The sequence below is a fragment of the Penaeus monodon genome, chromosome 3, assembly GCF_015228065.2.
Source record: "Penaeus monodon isolate SGIC_2016 chromosome 3, NSTDA_Pmon_1, whole genome shotgun sequence".
Lineage (NCBI taxonomy): Eukaryota > Metazoa > Arthropoda > Malacostraca > Decapoda > Penaeidae > Penaeus > Penaeus monodon.
In genome coordinates, this window is record NC_051388.1 from 50,614,196 (window position 1) to 50,629,731 (window position 15,536).

At 36.3% G+C, this 15,536-nt stretch overlaps 2 protein-coding genes across 2 annotated transcripts in view; one reads left to right on the top strand and one right to left on the bottom strand.

The window, feature by feature from the left end:
- The window catches only part of LOC119596568 (probable peptidyl-tRNA hydrolase 2), a 58,225-nt gene extending 56,268 nt beyond the window's left edge, over positions 1–1,957 (top strand). Inside the window, 3 exon segments of the mRNA XM_037945877.1 lie at positions 365–647; positions 649–758; positions 1,718–1,957. Of these exon segments, the coding sequence (XP_037801805.1) occupies positions 544–647; positions 649–758; positions 1,718–1,899 (396 nt within the window). The 5' untranslated portion in view covers positions 365–543 and the 3' untranslated portion in view covers positions 1,900–1,957.
- Positions 1,958–2,931: 974 nt separating this feature from the next.
- LOC119587568 (proteasome subunit beta type-1-like) lies at positions 2,932–15,419 on the bottom strand. The gene is given in 6 exon segments (XM_037936282.1): positions 2,932–3,071; positions 3,074–3,118; positions 5,730–5,859; positions 5,951–6,140; positions 13,514–13,595; positions 15,404–15,419. Coding segments are annotated over 6 exon segments (588 nt in total). The 3' UTR covers positions 2,932–2,946.
- Positions 15,420–15,536: the final 117 nt, after the last annotated feature.

The window sequence follows — 15,536 nt, forward strand, 5'->3', positions numbered from 1 at the left end:
TCTTTTCCTGTTCTTTTCTTTCTTTCTTTCTTGTTTTCTTATTCTCTTTTCTTTTCTTTTTTTTTTTTCCTTTCCTGTTCTTTTCATTTCCTTCTTTTCCTGTTCTTTTCTTTTCTTTTCTCTTTTCTTCTTCTTTTATTCTTTTCTCTTTTCCCACCCATCATTAATTTAGCAAATTTCATTTTTCTTTTGATCCTTTGATATATCAGAGACCGTTTCTTTTTGAAATTGGGGAGATCTTTTCCCTGATTTGGTCAGTGTTTAAAATTCAGTGAGCAATAGAAGTCTGTATTTGTGTCATTTACATTTTGTGTGTGATATTTTTGGTTTTCGTTTTGTTCATGTGCAGCCTTTCTCTTTCCAGTTTTGCATGGCTGATAACAAGGACTGGAGGAAATGTCAGACAGAAGTGAAGGATTTCCAGCAGTGCATTTCGGACTATAACAAGAATAAATCAAAATAGTTTCAGTCTTTCTGACATCGAGTGTTTCCGAGAGGCCTGTGTGATTGACTGAAACATTGTGCAAAAATACAAGAAAGACAATGGAGGACCTAGATGGAGGGCATTCAACTGCTAAATACTTAAACATTCAAAAAATTAGTCTTATGGTGACTAGTTTTTAGAGGCTCATTTTGGAAAGAAGGATTTAATACTGTGATCCGAGTGAAGAACCTCATCGTTACTGGACCCAGCAAGTTGGTGCTTGTTGTTCGGCACGATTTGAAAATGGGAAAAAGGAAAAGGGCGATTTCAGAAGGTTCTTTATAACTTGACATTTTTCCTTTTCTTAAGTTGTCTTGTTTTTTGTTTCTGAGTTAACTCTTTATTTCATTTTTGCCCTTTTTCCCTTTATTCTGTCTTTATCAATTTTTCTTTTTTCTTTCTCCTCTTCTCTATTGTGATTTTGGAATTTAAAAAACTTGAATCTTTAGTGTCACAGTGGGGAGAATTGTCAATTATATATTCCTTAGAGAATATAGAATGGGTGAGGAAGAGACTTGAAAAGTTTTAATCAGATCCAGCACTTTTTCAACTTAAACCAAGGAAAACAAAACTCTTTGAAGTTTGGAGGGGCAGTTTTACATATAATAATGTTTGCCCAATTGTTTGAGAGAAGAGCCCAAAAGTTAGTGAAAGTTTGCTCCAGGCCCTTGAGATTTATTCAGATCATTAATTGGATACTCTAGATGGAGGCCTAGACTATGCAGTTTGACAAAAAGTAGTTCTGTAGCTCCTGCTCTGTTGATCCGCTCAGTTTCTAAGCTATGTTCTAAAGTGGAATCATTTGGTGCCACTCAGCTGTTAGGGGTCAAAATCATGTTAACAGTAAATAAATAGGGCTAGGGTACTAAAGACTTGTGAATTTGCAATAATATTGCCGGATTTTTCTCTCTCCCTCCCCCTAATTTTACAATGATATAGTCAGTGCATATTCAGTTAACTTCAGAATTTTATTTTTAAAGAATTTTGGGCTAACAATACAAGATACTCCACACTATAAGGTAAAATAGACTTTATCTTAGATGATTTTGCTCAGCCATAGGCTACTGTTTGTTCTGAGGCTAAGCTAGGATGGAATATTTTCTGCACGTGTTAAGGAAGGCCCCACACTTAGTACCACATATCCCATAGTGAAAGAGCTTAAACGTGCTTTCTAATTATCAGTCCGAAAATATTTTATTCCTTTTTCTTACACTTTTTCTAATCATAAACCAGGGAAAACAGCAGCCCAGTGTAGCCATGCCACATTAGCATCCTATAAGAAAATGCAGAAGCTAAACCCTCACATCCTGCAAGCCTGGGAGGACCATGGTCAGCCGAAAGTTGTTGTACGAGCAACTGACCTAAACCACATACACCATTTGTCACAGGTGAGTAAATTTTCTTCTCATTCTTAAGGTTCATTAATGGTAGGTACACTTGTACCATTTCTAATCATAATAAAGGTAAAAAGAGGAGTTGGTGAGATGAATTCCTCAAGTAATTTTTTTCTCTCTCTCAAATAGCTGCAGTTGGTGATAATAGTAGATATATTTGTGCTCAGAAATACATTTGTTGCTTTTACTTATTTAAATTTTTTCTTTAAAAGTTTGGGAATGGCTGGAAAAGAAACTACGTTTTTCATGTGTGGAAGAATCAGGGGGAAAAGGGGTCAGCAACTGTCTTAGCTTGGGACGTTCTTAGCAGCTGTAGTAAGATACAGGAAATTCCTTACTTAAAATTCCCTTTTTTCTGGTAATTTGTGATTTTCTTTTTTGTATATATGAATTTTTAAATAAACAAAAAAGAGATTTATTAAACTTTTATTCAAAATGTTTTGAAACCTACATCCATGTAAAGAAATAAACATGCTTCACTTTAAATGACATGAATAATATAGACAACTGCATTCAGTTGACAATTGATTACAGCTTTGGAAAATAATTCAATTCCACACAATCCAAATTCAATTGAAGGTTTCTGCGAAAATTAATGAGGCTCTCCACAAATTTAATCCATGCGCAACTTTATATTTTCTTCTGATTTTTAACCTTAGTAGGGGTTTAAAAAATGATGCCCCCTGTATTAAGACGTTCAGCAGCAGACACAAAGGAATCATAATCAGCGGCGGAAGTTTCCGAAAAGGTTGAGAATTTTATTTAAAAAGATAAATATTACCACATTCTTAAACAACAGGAATAATCAATAATACATTTTTGTATATGTTATGAAATGTTTTATATTGTGATATCAAAGAAGTATAGTTCCCAAAAATTTCTTTTGCTTAGCAATTTCATTTTGTATATAAAATTTAATAAAGGGTTAAATTATTTGATAAAATAAGTGCACAAGGATTTTTTTGCTTGAGCAATTTTCCATCAATTTTATAACAGTGTTTGTGCATGTCTCCTGACAAATCCCACATAGGGAAAATCTCATCTAGAGCTAGATACTAGTGCAGATCTTTATTCACTATGCCTTACCTTGGTCATTTTAGGAGGATCCACACCCTCCATGTTGAAGGCACCAACTTGGTTGTCCAGGAAAGGCTGAATGAGTGACACAGATGCTCCTGCAGCACTGAAAGTAGCTTTTCCATATGGCCTACTGGATCATAGTGATAAACAACTCCTTTGCCTGGTTAAAAAAAAAAAAAAAAAAAAAGGGGGGGGGGGATTAGTTATAAAAACCTCGACAAACCTATGAGCCCGTGGCACCTAAAGTGTAGTCCACTGTGATTTTAGTTAATCTTATTCACACAGATGGCACCACAAGTGATTTGTCAGCAAAGAATCAACTACTAATCCAGCTGATTTCACCTGTATCCTTTTCCTAGAATCCTGGAAAGATTTTTATTTATTTATTTTTTTTTTTTATTGCTATTTGTCTTCTTCATAACATTGTAATAATCAAAATGTTGACAATACAACAACTGGAACTATACAGACAGACAGACAGAGAGAAACAGACAAAGAGACACTGAAACAAAGGAGTGGGAAAATAAGGCGAGATCTGGCCTGCTAGTTGATCCATGGTAACAGCATTTGTAGAGCCGTATGGATGAATAAATTAATAAAACAAAACGTCTATAGATAGTGCATATACCTGCACCAATGGCTTAAATTCCCCATGTTGAAAGTACAGGCTGTGTCAATAATCAACACATAAAACAAAGTACATATTCAAAAAATATTTTAAAATTACAGATACAGCTACACTGGCATAGACAGACACATCTTACTTGCAGTGGGTTAGCCTCTATTCACTCACCTATTGACCCAATGCTACCTGGAAAATGTTGTGCTCATTTTTTATATTTTTGTGAAATGTCTCAGCACATAGATGGCTCTGTTAGTATTTAGCCACAAAGGAGTCAATTAGTAGACCTTGTGACCTTACCTGATTTCACCTTTCCTTGAATTGGCAGGAAAAATGTTTTTTTACTAATGCTATAAATATCAAGTGTTATTTTTATTATAGACATTGCAATTACTATAATGTTATGAACATTAGTAAAAACAAAATAAGATAATGCTAAATATTTTCGCAAATTAAGAAAAAGGGTAAACGGGCAAGACACGAAGTACTCGTAACTGGCTCACTGGTGACCTAGTACAAGTGTAGCCATCTATGTGTAAAAGCATTTAATAAAGTAAACTCACATTGGGTATGGCATGCACATACATGACATGCCCGTCGGCTCTGGATTAAGCTTACACAGAAAAAGTAATCACTGCCCCCATCTGGAATACACCTCCTTTTCCTAGACTCCTGGATTCTCTTTCTAATTCTCTCAGCTAATGAAATGTGTTCAGACATACAAGACTACCAATTGCCTAATTATCTCTAATATGATGTAACACAAATTACATATGTAACTCATTGGTATAGTGTTTCACCTTCAGCTGTATTTCTGGTCAAGTCAAATGTATTTTGTGTGTGTGTGTGTGTGTGTGTGTGTGTGTGTGTGTGTGTGTGTGTGTGTGTGTGTGTGTGTGTGTGTGTGTGTGTGTGTGTTTGTGTGTGTTGTGTGTGTGTGTGTGTGTTTGGTGTGGGTGTGTGTGTGTTGTTGTGTGGTGTGGTGTTGGTTGTGTTGTTGTGTTGGGTGTGTGTGTGTTGTTGTGTGTGTGTGTTGTGTGTGTGGTTTTTGTGTGTTGTGTGTGTGTGTGTGTGGTTTGTGTGTTTTGTGTTGTTGTGTGTGTGTGTGTGGTGTGTTTGTGTGTGTGTGTGTGTGTGTGTGTGGTGTGTGTTGTGTGTGTGTGTGTGTGTGTGTTTGTGTGTGTGTGTGTTTGTGTGTGTGTGTGTTTTACTGTGTTATGGTTATGATAATTTTGCCAGAAGTTGGGATTAATTATCATTGATCCTTGTGGTAAGTAACAAATCAATAACCCTTCCTTTTTTCCCCATTTTAATAGTATTCATGTTTTGAGAACCAGGCCATCAAAGTTATCAATAGCAATATCTATAACTTCCTTTGTAATATTCTTAACAAAAACAATATATTCACTTGTATACCAGGTTTTTCATCACAAGGTTTCAGGTTCATACTATAAGGGCAATGGATAGCTGGGTAGTATTCTTTCCAAGGCACAATATTTCTCATTAAATATGATTGACCAAATGAACTATTGCATTAATACAATGACTTAAAACCCACTATGGAAAAAAAACAGAGAGAGTTTTCAATACCCTTTTTGCACATCTTCAACCCTGAAGATGAAATCCAAAAGTTGATTTTTCTCTCAATAACCCATTGCTGCCAGAAACATGTGCTGTAACCTGTAGTTTCCTTCTGTGAAATTTGTTTGCATAAAAATGGCTCCACAAGTGGTCTGCCATCAAGGAGATAATTAGGAGGCCTCCATAACCTCTCCCGATTTCCCATTGCCTCCAGTTCATGGAAAATGTTTTTTTCTAATGCTATTACTGTTTGTTTTATTATTATTGACATTAAGATTATAATGTTATTAACAATACAACCAGTAACAATAATAATAATAAAAAAAAACTACAATAAGGATAATAGGGTGAGCTAGGTAAGATTAGTAACTGACTCCTTGGTGATACAGCACTTGTAGCACTTGTATGTGTAAAGACCAATAACAGAAAGAAAACACAGTAGGAATGGCATGCATTTTTGCTATCTCAATATCAATGAGTTAACAATGATAACTGGATAGCAGAAAAAAAAAAAAAACAATCATCCTCATCATCATCAATGTCAGTGACTAATTGTAGCTTAACTTACCACTTTCATCTAATCCTACAAGCATGTTGGATACATAATAGGGGAAGAACCTTCTCCAGTATAACATCGTAGACAGCAACTGGGCAACAGCAGTTGTAGACATCGTATCATGATGTTCATGAGAGTACATCTAAGGAAGCAAGATAATGACAAATATTTAAAAAAAAGTTTGTACACATACATTTATTCCAGCAAAAGAAAAAGGTTTTCTATTTGCTTACCATAAGCCTTGCTTGTAACACTTTGTTGAGAGTGAGGACATCTGCCCAACAGCCAGTAGAAGCCAACATTGTCTTGGGAGTCAAGTTGAAGACTTTGCCTTGTTCACGCGAGAGAATGTTGAATCCTCGGGACAGACGTGTATCACTGGCAACCATGACGAAATCCTCTCCAGCAATAGCTACCGTGGTTCTGCAAAATTAAAACTGGATAAGACAAGTATTCCAAGTGAGAGGAAAGACAAGGAATGCTAAATGGGTTTATGTACTTGCAGCAAACATACATACATGAACACTCAGCCACAAGGTAATAGCATGTGCGAAATGAGTAACTTACATGAGTGGTTATCCACTTGACAGTTCAGGGCAACTTACGGTTTACTATATATATTAATATTAAAAGGAAGCATATCTTACTTTTTTATGTAGGAAAATGATACACAACAATATGCAGAAATCTGAAATGCTCAATACAAATAACACTGGGCTATAAGGACCTTTAAATACTAGAGAAATGTAGCAATTCATTCCTGTGGAGAGTGACCCATGTTTAAGACCACTCCTGAATTTTATACTGCATAAGCACTTGCCCATGGATAAGACTTAAGATACACTGAATAGTTGTGCAATACAAAGTTATACATGAATGGAACAGAAGGCAGTGGTGTGCCTGATTTCATATGACCAAGATGACTGGGGGGGGGAGAGGGAGAGGGAGAGGGAGAGGGAGAGGGAGAGGGAGAGGGAGTGAGAGAGAGAGAGAGAGAGAGAGAGAGAGAGAGAGAGAGAGAGAGAGAGAGAGAGAGAGAGAGAGAGAGAGAGAATGTTCATCATTCAATCAATCTTTAAACAATACCCAATAACACTATTTTTAATCAATAGGCAAGGCTTCACTTAACTTACTTGATGCTTCCTAAAATTTCATGCACAGAGGTTACTGACAACTGGCTGTCATTTCATGAAGATACATGAGTATTTACTGTTTTGTTTGCATACTTTTTAAGACCATTGTGCCTATTTTTGAGGTGAAAGTGCAGTACTCTTAAGATAATTATAAGTGCTGCAGATATACAGAAATTTGTTTAAACTAGAGAAGATCAATGTCTACAATATTTTAAAGAAAATTATATATTCCTGGGTCATATGGTGTAACTAACTCCATGAAAGTGAAAATAATAAATGCACTCACATATTGTGCCTATAAATAACAGACCAGTGATACTAACATCTCACATAATCTAGAACAAGAAAACAAGATAAACTCTGGACAGAATGGCATAGAAAGGGCAGATCTTGTCTCTCAAAAGCTGAAACCCTGCAGACACAAAGAAACCTAACTGACCATGGAATTCTTTTCCATAAGCTTTAAAAAGGAACTTGGAAAAGTAGAAATATGGGTACATGATTCCCTAAAAAAATCTCAAGCAAAAATTAACTATTAATGAATATCATTCCAATGAATTATCTGTTAGAAGTGGAGTACTGCAAGGCTCAGTTCTTGGACCTCTGTTGTTCCTAATTATGATTGTGGACATTAATGTAGATACTAGAGGAATATCTTTTACTGATGATTCTGGGAAAAAAGATACCATTAAGGTTAACAGAAGATGAAGACAAAAGACCTTTCAGGACTTTCAATGCTGATAAATCTAAAATCATAATATATAGTCCAACTGCAAGTTAAAAACCAAGATCACACACACTGTTGAGGGAATAGAGATTAAAGAAAATGTGGTTGCATTTTGAGCTGACAGGAAAAGCTGTGTGGATGGATGATGAGACCATTTCAGACAAGAGATCCAGAACTCCTACTGCCACTATGGAAAACACTAGTGATTCCAAAATTGGAATACCAGTGCCAAGCATGGAATCCAAGTCTCACAAAAAATATCAGACACATCTAAGAGAAAGATACTTCTTTATATATGTATGGCACCAATCCATGAGAGACAGAAGAGGGGGGAATCAAGAAAAACGTGTTGTCATTCAAGATAACTGTTCAAATTTCTCAATCAACCCTGTGGATCAGGTGCTTTGCTGCCCATTCATGGCACAAACTCTCGACATTAGGCTTACTTGAGTGGCCACTCTCGTTGGCGTGTAGCTTTTAGTCCAGGCACAAAAACACTCATGTGTGGTGTCAAAATTCCTTGCTTGTCCTTTGTAATGTTAATCTTTGGTTAATCTTTATGGTATGGACACACTAAGCTAAGGCAAATTAAAGATAATATTCTTGTAGGAAGACAAAAAATTACAGTCATCAGTTCAAGAATATGCAAACAAATGTTTGCCACAAATAAAGTTAAAGGTCACAGAAAGCACTGTTTATAGCCTGAGTCCACTTGGTGCTCCAGAATTTCTGCTATATCTTGCCATGCATACGAAGGTGAAGACAATATGGAGAGCAGAGCCCTGCAGAGCCCCGCATTAACCTTTCCCCTCAGGCAATGCCCAAAGGTCCACACCCAGTCACGGTAATTTAGATTGATGAATAGATTTTGTGATGTGGAATTGGGGTGAGTGCATCCATACTGTAAAGATTAACCACAGTGTTTTCTCCTCTAAAAGAATATCATCTTCAATTTGCCCTTGCTAAGTTCATCTACACCAGAAAGATTAACCAATCACTATGTGAAACAAAAAATTACCAAAGAATGTATAATCCAAGTTTCCTTCTTAATTGGCCAGACAACTTAACAGTGTACCAAAAAGTATTAGAAATACAGCTCAGAGCAAATTGGAAGTTTTTAACCTGTTCCCAATGGGTCAGGTGTGAAAGTGTCAAAACTGCTTGGTCTGCGGGGTATGGCTGTATGCACAGCAACACGCTGGAGTGTGTGGTGAGGGAAGTTTCACTACATGTAGCAGACTCCCAATTTATGCCACTCAGAAATTTCTGATATCCGTCGGTGCAGGGTTAAAGGAGAATTAGACAATTGGTTAAATTTAATACCAAACAAACCACCAATAAGTGGTGGTTAAAGGAAAAGGGCTGAATCAAATTGTCCCTCATCAAGTTCAGTTCTTAGTAGCTGAAAGAAGCTGGGCAGTCCCCAAGGGTGGCCCTAGCATGAGCCACCAATTGGGCTTCTGCTTAAACTTATTCCAAGTGACCAAGAAAGGAAATCCAGGAGGTTAATCATAAAGAACTAGTCCCAGCTTTATTTTACCTGAATGCACATAGAAAGCTTACTGATCCTTTGGAAAACATATATAAATATGTATTTCGGAGTAGCAAAAAACAGTTAGTAATAGCATGAAGAGCAAAACAATATGATTATATAAACATAAGTAAAACAGAGCGATCACCTCTGGTAACGGAAATATCAAAGGTAGAAAATACAATCTTAGTTTTTTCTCTAACTCCACAAACATCAACAACAACAGCGTGTGCATTTATATGTGCATGTGGAAACATTAACATGTTGTCTATATATATTTATCAATCATACGCTATTCCCATTTCAAACATTGTACATTTAAAGTCCTTATTATATAAATTTTATCCATACAATTTTGAGTTTCCTATTGCAATATTAAATTTTTTGTATCAAATGGCTGATTTTCTTTTCCTACAGTGTTTCCCAAAGGACTGGCCTCACCCGGCAGCCTATTTGACATTTTTGTGAAACATCCAGTAAGGAAAAAAAAAATGCGAAAAGAAATCTATGCAGTTTGTACAAGGCCATAACTCAAAAAAAAGTCGGGAAAAACCCAATTTCTTTTTTTGATACTTGTGCACGGTGTACAAAACCAAAAAGTTGCCACTTTATCGCAACTTGCGTATTTTAATGTTGCATCCAGAGCCAAACGAAAACGCACCCTGCCCCTTTTACTGTGGTTCAGCTTTTTCCTCCAACAAAAAACTTAAAACCCTTGGGGGTCCGGGGCAGAGCCCCATAGGTTAAATCCCCCCAAGGGGGGGGGGGCCCCGGAGGGGGCCCTCGATAGGTAAATACTCCAATGGGAGGGGAGGGGGGTCCAGGGAGAGAGCCCCAATAGGTAGATATCCCAATGGGGGGAGGGGTTTGGAGGGGACCCCAAAAGGGGGGTTTTTGGTACTTTCTTGGTTACGTTTTGTGTGCATATATATGTCTATAAAGGTGGCTTCACAGCTCGATAATGATGTCCATTTCTGTAGACTTTACAGAACATGGGAGGGTCTTTATGTAGACTTTTCTGAAAGGTGACATTTCAAGCCAAAGTTTTTGATACATTGTTTTATGTATTATTGCATTATATTTACTGTATTTAAGCCTGTTTTATCCCATTATTTTTCTGATACACTTCATGCCCTTCTTTCTATCGAATTTAAAGTTGTTCCCCTGAAAATGAATTCCGAAAATTAAAAAGTTAATAAATCTGTAGTATACCTATAATCGTCACCAATTATCGTCAAATGAACTCCCATATGCGAAATACATTTTTAGAAAGAACTACCGATCCTTTTTTCCAAAACAATTCCGGAAAAATTTTTAAAATATTTTTCCTTTTATTCTAAAAAGGCGAAACCCGTTTTTGAAAATTTATTTCCTCGACTGACTGTAGAGTAAGTTAGGGAGCTATCGTACATATGTATTCAACCTACCACATGCTTTCCACGGCCTTAGATACAAGTCAGAATAATTTAAAATATTTTCATGATTGCATGTAAAATATTTATTCAGCCCTCTGCTTATATTGCAACTTGTCTAACTGGACCTTTCCTCATAATAGTTGAATATATAAAGTAGCTCTATAAGTATCCATTTCCCCCATTTTGTCATCCCTCTATAAAATTAACTTGAATTAAAAAAATTTTGGGGAAAAAGTCGATAATTTTTTTATTATATATTTTATATATATATAAAATTTATATATATATATTTTAAATTTTTATATTATATATATATATATATTATTATATATATATATATATATAGATAATATATATATATATTATATATATAATAATATATATATATATATATATAATATATAATATATATATATATATATTATATATATTATATATATATATATATATATATATTTTATATATTATATATATATATATTTTATATATATAATATTATTATATTCTATATATATTATTATATATTATGTATATTATATGTATATATTATATATATATAATATTATATATATATATATGATATATAATATATATTTATACATATATATATATATCATCATTATATATATACATATATATATACATACATTATATATATACATATATATATACAATATCATATATATATATATATATATATACTACTAATATATATATACATATATATATATACATATATCATATATATATATACATATATATATATATATATATATACAATATATATTACATTATATATATATATAATACTAAAAATACTAATATCCTATATAACATATATATCCCTTATATACATTATATACATATATTATCTACAATGTAAAATTTTTTTTTGGGTTTTTGTTGTTTTTGTCGTTTCGTCGTCGTCACAAGTATCCCCCTTTTTAACCCTTATTGAGGGGGTTACAGTAACATCATAGAAACGGGTCTCTCGGCAGGGTAAGCTTGTATGCGCACGACGCCCAGAGCGAGGGGAGCGGGACTTTTGGCTTAAAGCGCGGACCCCCGGGCCCACTGTCGGGCCCGTTGCCACATCTCACTAATTTTAATTTGTCTCAGTGGTTCTTATGCCCTCAAAAAAAGGTAAATACCCAATAGCAGCATAAATACCCCCCTGAGGAATTTGGGGGAAAAATTTTTATAAAGGACCGCACACGTCAACAAGCCCTAAACTCCAGCCAAAAATCTTGGGGATCCCGTGGGGTCCCGGGGGGTTTTTGGGGGGGGGATAATTTGGGGAACGCTAGAAAAGTAATTAAAATTTTCCATAAGTGGAAAAAAAAACCCCCAAACCCAAAAAATCATTCGCAGTAGATTCAAAGGGGTGTTACGGGCTCACCAAACAAACAAGCAATTCCAAATCACTTTAAAAGACCGCCCCCAAACCCCCCCCCAATTGAAACAGGTTAATTTATCAAAAAGACAACCGGGTCCCCCAACAATTTTGTATCAATTTTTTTTTCGTGAACGACAAGATTGATGATATTTTCGTTGCATTCTCCCCGAAAATCTTGATGTGAATTGAAAAGTCCTGATAGCAGGGGAGGGCAGGGAGTAGATCGAGAAATTGTGGGGTAAAAAGGAAAATAAAAAAAAACAGAATGTGAAAAACAAGCAAAAAAAAACTTTAAAAATTGGAAAATAAAACTCTACAGACCGCCGCCACTTAAAAACCCTCGACCGAGCCCATTTTCAAAAAAACTATACGGGAAACCAAACCCATCGTTCATAAAAATCTAGGGAAATTTTCACTAATCCAATCCCCCGGGGTATCGTACAATGCGTCCTAAAAATAAACCAACCTACCTTTAAATCCTGTGGTTTATCACTATGATCAAATAATCCCTACCAGGGGCTCTGCCCCCTGGACCAATATATATACCTAGCCGGGGGCATCCCCCCTGACCCCCAGGTAAAACCACATCATCGCGAAACACCAACTTTTTCCCTTTCCCGTCTATGGTCAAATGGTTTCAAATCAGTTTTTCAGCATTTGCGGCACTGGGGGGGTTTCAATATCGGGCTGAATAAAAAAAGAATGTCTATTTGCCCAGTATATCCAAAAAAAAAGGGCTTTTAAAAATGCCCCGGGAATCGACGCACCCCTTAAAATAAACTTGCTCCCCGGGCGTAGAAATCAAGGCTATTTGGGTGTGAGTTCCACGTCATATTTGTTTTGATTCTAGTAAAAAGGAAGGGGACTTAAAAAACAAAGGGGCGATCCTCACTCTTGTCTGGCCCTATTTTCCCCCTTTATTTTCGTTTGCACCCCTTTTTTCCATAGATGAAAAGGGTCTTCTTTTGTCAAGGAACCACTCCATACACTTTTTTTCTGTACTTTGGGTTGACATGCGGGAAAAAATTTTTCCCAAAATATTTTTAGTATCATCTGAAGTTTATTAAAAAAAAATATTAAATCATACACTGAGATGTAATGAAAACTAAAATAGGGGAATGAGATTCGTCAAGACGCCATGTGACGTAGGAGCGCTGTGGCCCGAGCATTGGTGTAACAATGCGGAGAACTTATAAGCATTGGGCTTAGCCGCGTAAACGCCCCGGGGACCCGATACTTTTTCTTTTTTAAAACTAATCGTGGGCTTCTGAAAATTTAAAATTTTCGATTCTAAATGTATTTTTTTTCATTGCCTACAATTAAATTTTAAATTTCTATAGCGGTGCGGTCCTTTGTATACTTTACCAAAATTCGTGCCCAACCCTTCCCAAAACTGCCCAAAAATTTTTTTTTGCATGTACGAACTGCGAGTCATAGGCCTACACCCCAGGAAAAAACGGCGATTTTCCCTCAACGAAAGTGGTCCATCCCCATGAAACTCCCCAAATGGAAACACAAACCTAATATCACCAAGCGACATCAAACCATAGGCATTCAGACATCTTGAGAGAACAGCAAACCTTCGAAATCTCACCCTCCATTGCCCCATGTCGGGGAGAAGTATCCTTCCCGGGGGCCCGAAATTTTCCCCTGCGCGCTCTGCCCTCTGAACCACCCTGGAAGTGGGGGGGGGGGCTTCTAAACGTAAAAACGGCTCGTGGGCCCTGACCCGAGTTTTCCCTCTCGTGATTTTTTTGTTTTCAGGACTGGGTTTCCTCGCTGTCGCCCGCCGCCGCTGGCACTAAACGTCGACTTGGCTGTCACTCGCCAGTGCTTTTTTTGCTGGATTTACACGTTTTCTTGAGGGTGACGCAATTAGTTGAATGTTTTATGCTTTTTGGGTTTTCTTTGCTGTTTTTCTGTATGGGGTTTTGAAACGACTTCGGTGTGGGGAAAAAATGAAAAAGTCGACGGATTGCGAGGGAAGATGTAAACAAACCCCTTTTCTATTTTGTTTTTGGTCATTTTTTGAAATATCTTATTTTATGTAAAAAAATAAAAAGACTAGCTTTCAATAAAAAAATTTATTGTTCTTAGCACAAAAAAAGAGATGCTTTCCTCATGCTTTTTTTTTTATTTATTTTTTTAAATTATATCTTTTCAGTTCGAAATCTTTTATTTAAAATGATAGGGTTTTTTATTGAAATTTTTCGGAAGGGGTTAAGTTTTCCCCACATTCCATTACATTAGCCGGGTAAAATTATGCAAAATTCGCGCAGTAGATTCATACCCAAATAAAACAAAAGGATATTTTCACGGGACCAGGCCCTTCTATGCGCAAAAATCCCCTTTTGGGAATAAAATTCCCCTGTTAATGCATCTTCGTATAAAAATTCTTCATATCAGTTTCTCTTCTACCTTTACATATCTATGTCTAAAATTTAACCACGTACCAAAATTTAAAAAACCGTGTATACACACCACGCACGCACGCAAAAACCCTACCACGGGGGGCGCGCACCACACCAAACACAAGATCTATGTAAATCTTATGTTACCTTACATACATACCATCTACACAACGCCGCACGCATACTCATACACCATACCACACACACAACACCCACCACAAACCACCCACCAAAAACACACACACACCAAACACTCACTCCCCTCTCTCCTCTCTCCTCTCTCTCTCTTCCTCCTCTCCTCTGGGTTTTTCCTCTCTCTCTCTCTCCCCCTCTCTCCTCTCTTTTCTCCTTCCCCTCTCTCTCCCTGTTTTTTTTTTTCTCTCTCACTTCTCTTCTGTTTCTCTTCTCTCTCACTTCTCTGTTTCACTTTTCCCCTTCTCTCTCTCTCTCTCTCTCTCTCCCCTTCTCCTCCCCCACTTCCCCCTTTTCCTCTCTCTCTTCTCTCTCTCCCTTCTCTCTCTCTCTCTTCTCTCTGTTTTTCTCTCTCTCTCTCTTTTTTTTTTCTCTCTCACTCTCTCTGTTTTCTCTCTCCTCTCTCTCCTCCTCCTCTCCTCTCTCCTCTCTCTCTCTCTCCCCTCTTCTCTCTCTCTCTCTCTTTTTCTCCTTTTTATTATATATATATATATAATATATATATATTTTAATAATAATATTTTTTAATATATTAATTATATATTATTATATATATATGTTGGGGGTTGTGTGGGGTTGTGTTTGTGTGTGTTTTTGGGGTGTATAAATTAAATATCACACCACACACACACCACACCACACAAAACACACACACACCACACACACACAACACCACACCACACACCCTGCCACAACAACACACATACACCCACACATACATATTATATACTATATTTTTATATATATATTATATATATTAAAATAATATAATATATATATCTACATACTTTTATGAGTATTATTAAAATATTAATATATATATATATTATATTATATATATTAATATAATGACTGCCGCGATGGTCCAGTGGTTAGGCCACTGGACTCCGCCCTCATGGGGCCCAGTTCAATTCCTCTCGCGGCAGTCCCTAAAAAAGCCTGCGCTCTATGTTCGTCGGCCCGATCTCCAAGGCGAGAAAAAGCACTCGCCTTGGAAAATCCAAAAGCAGGTGT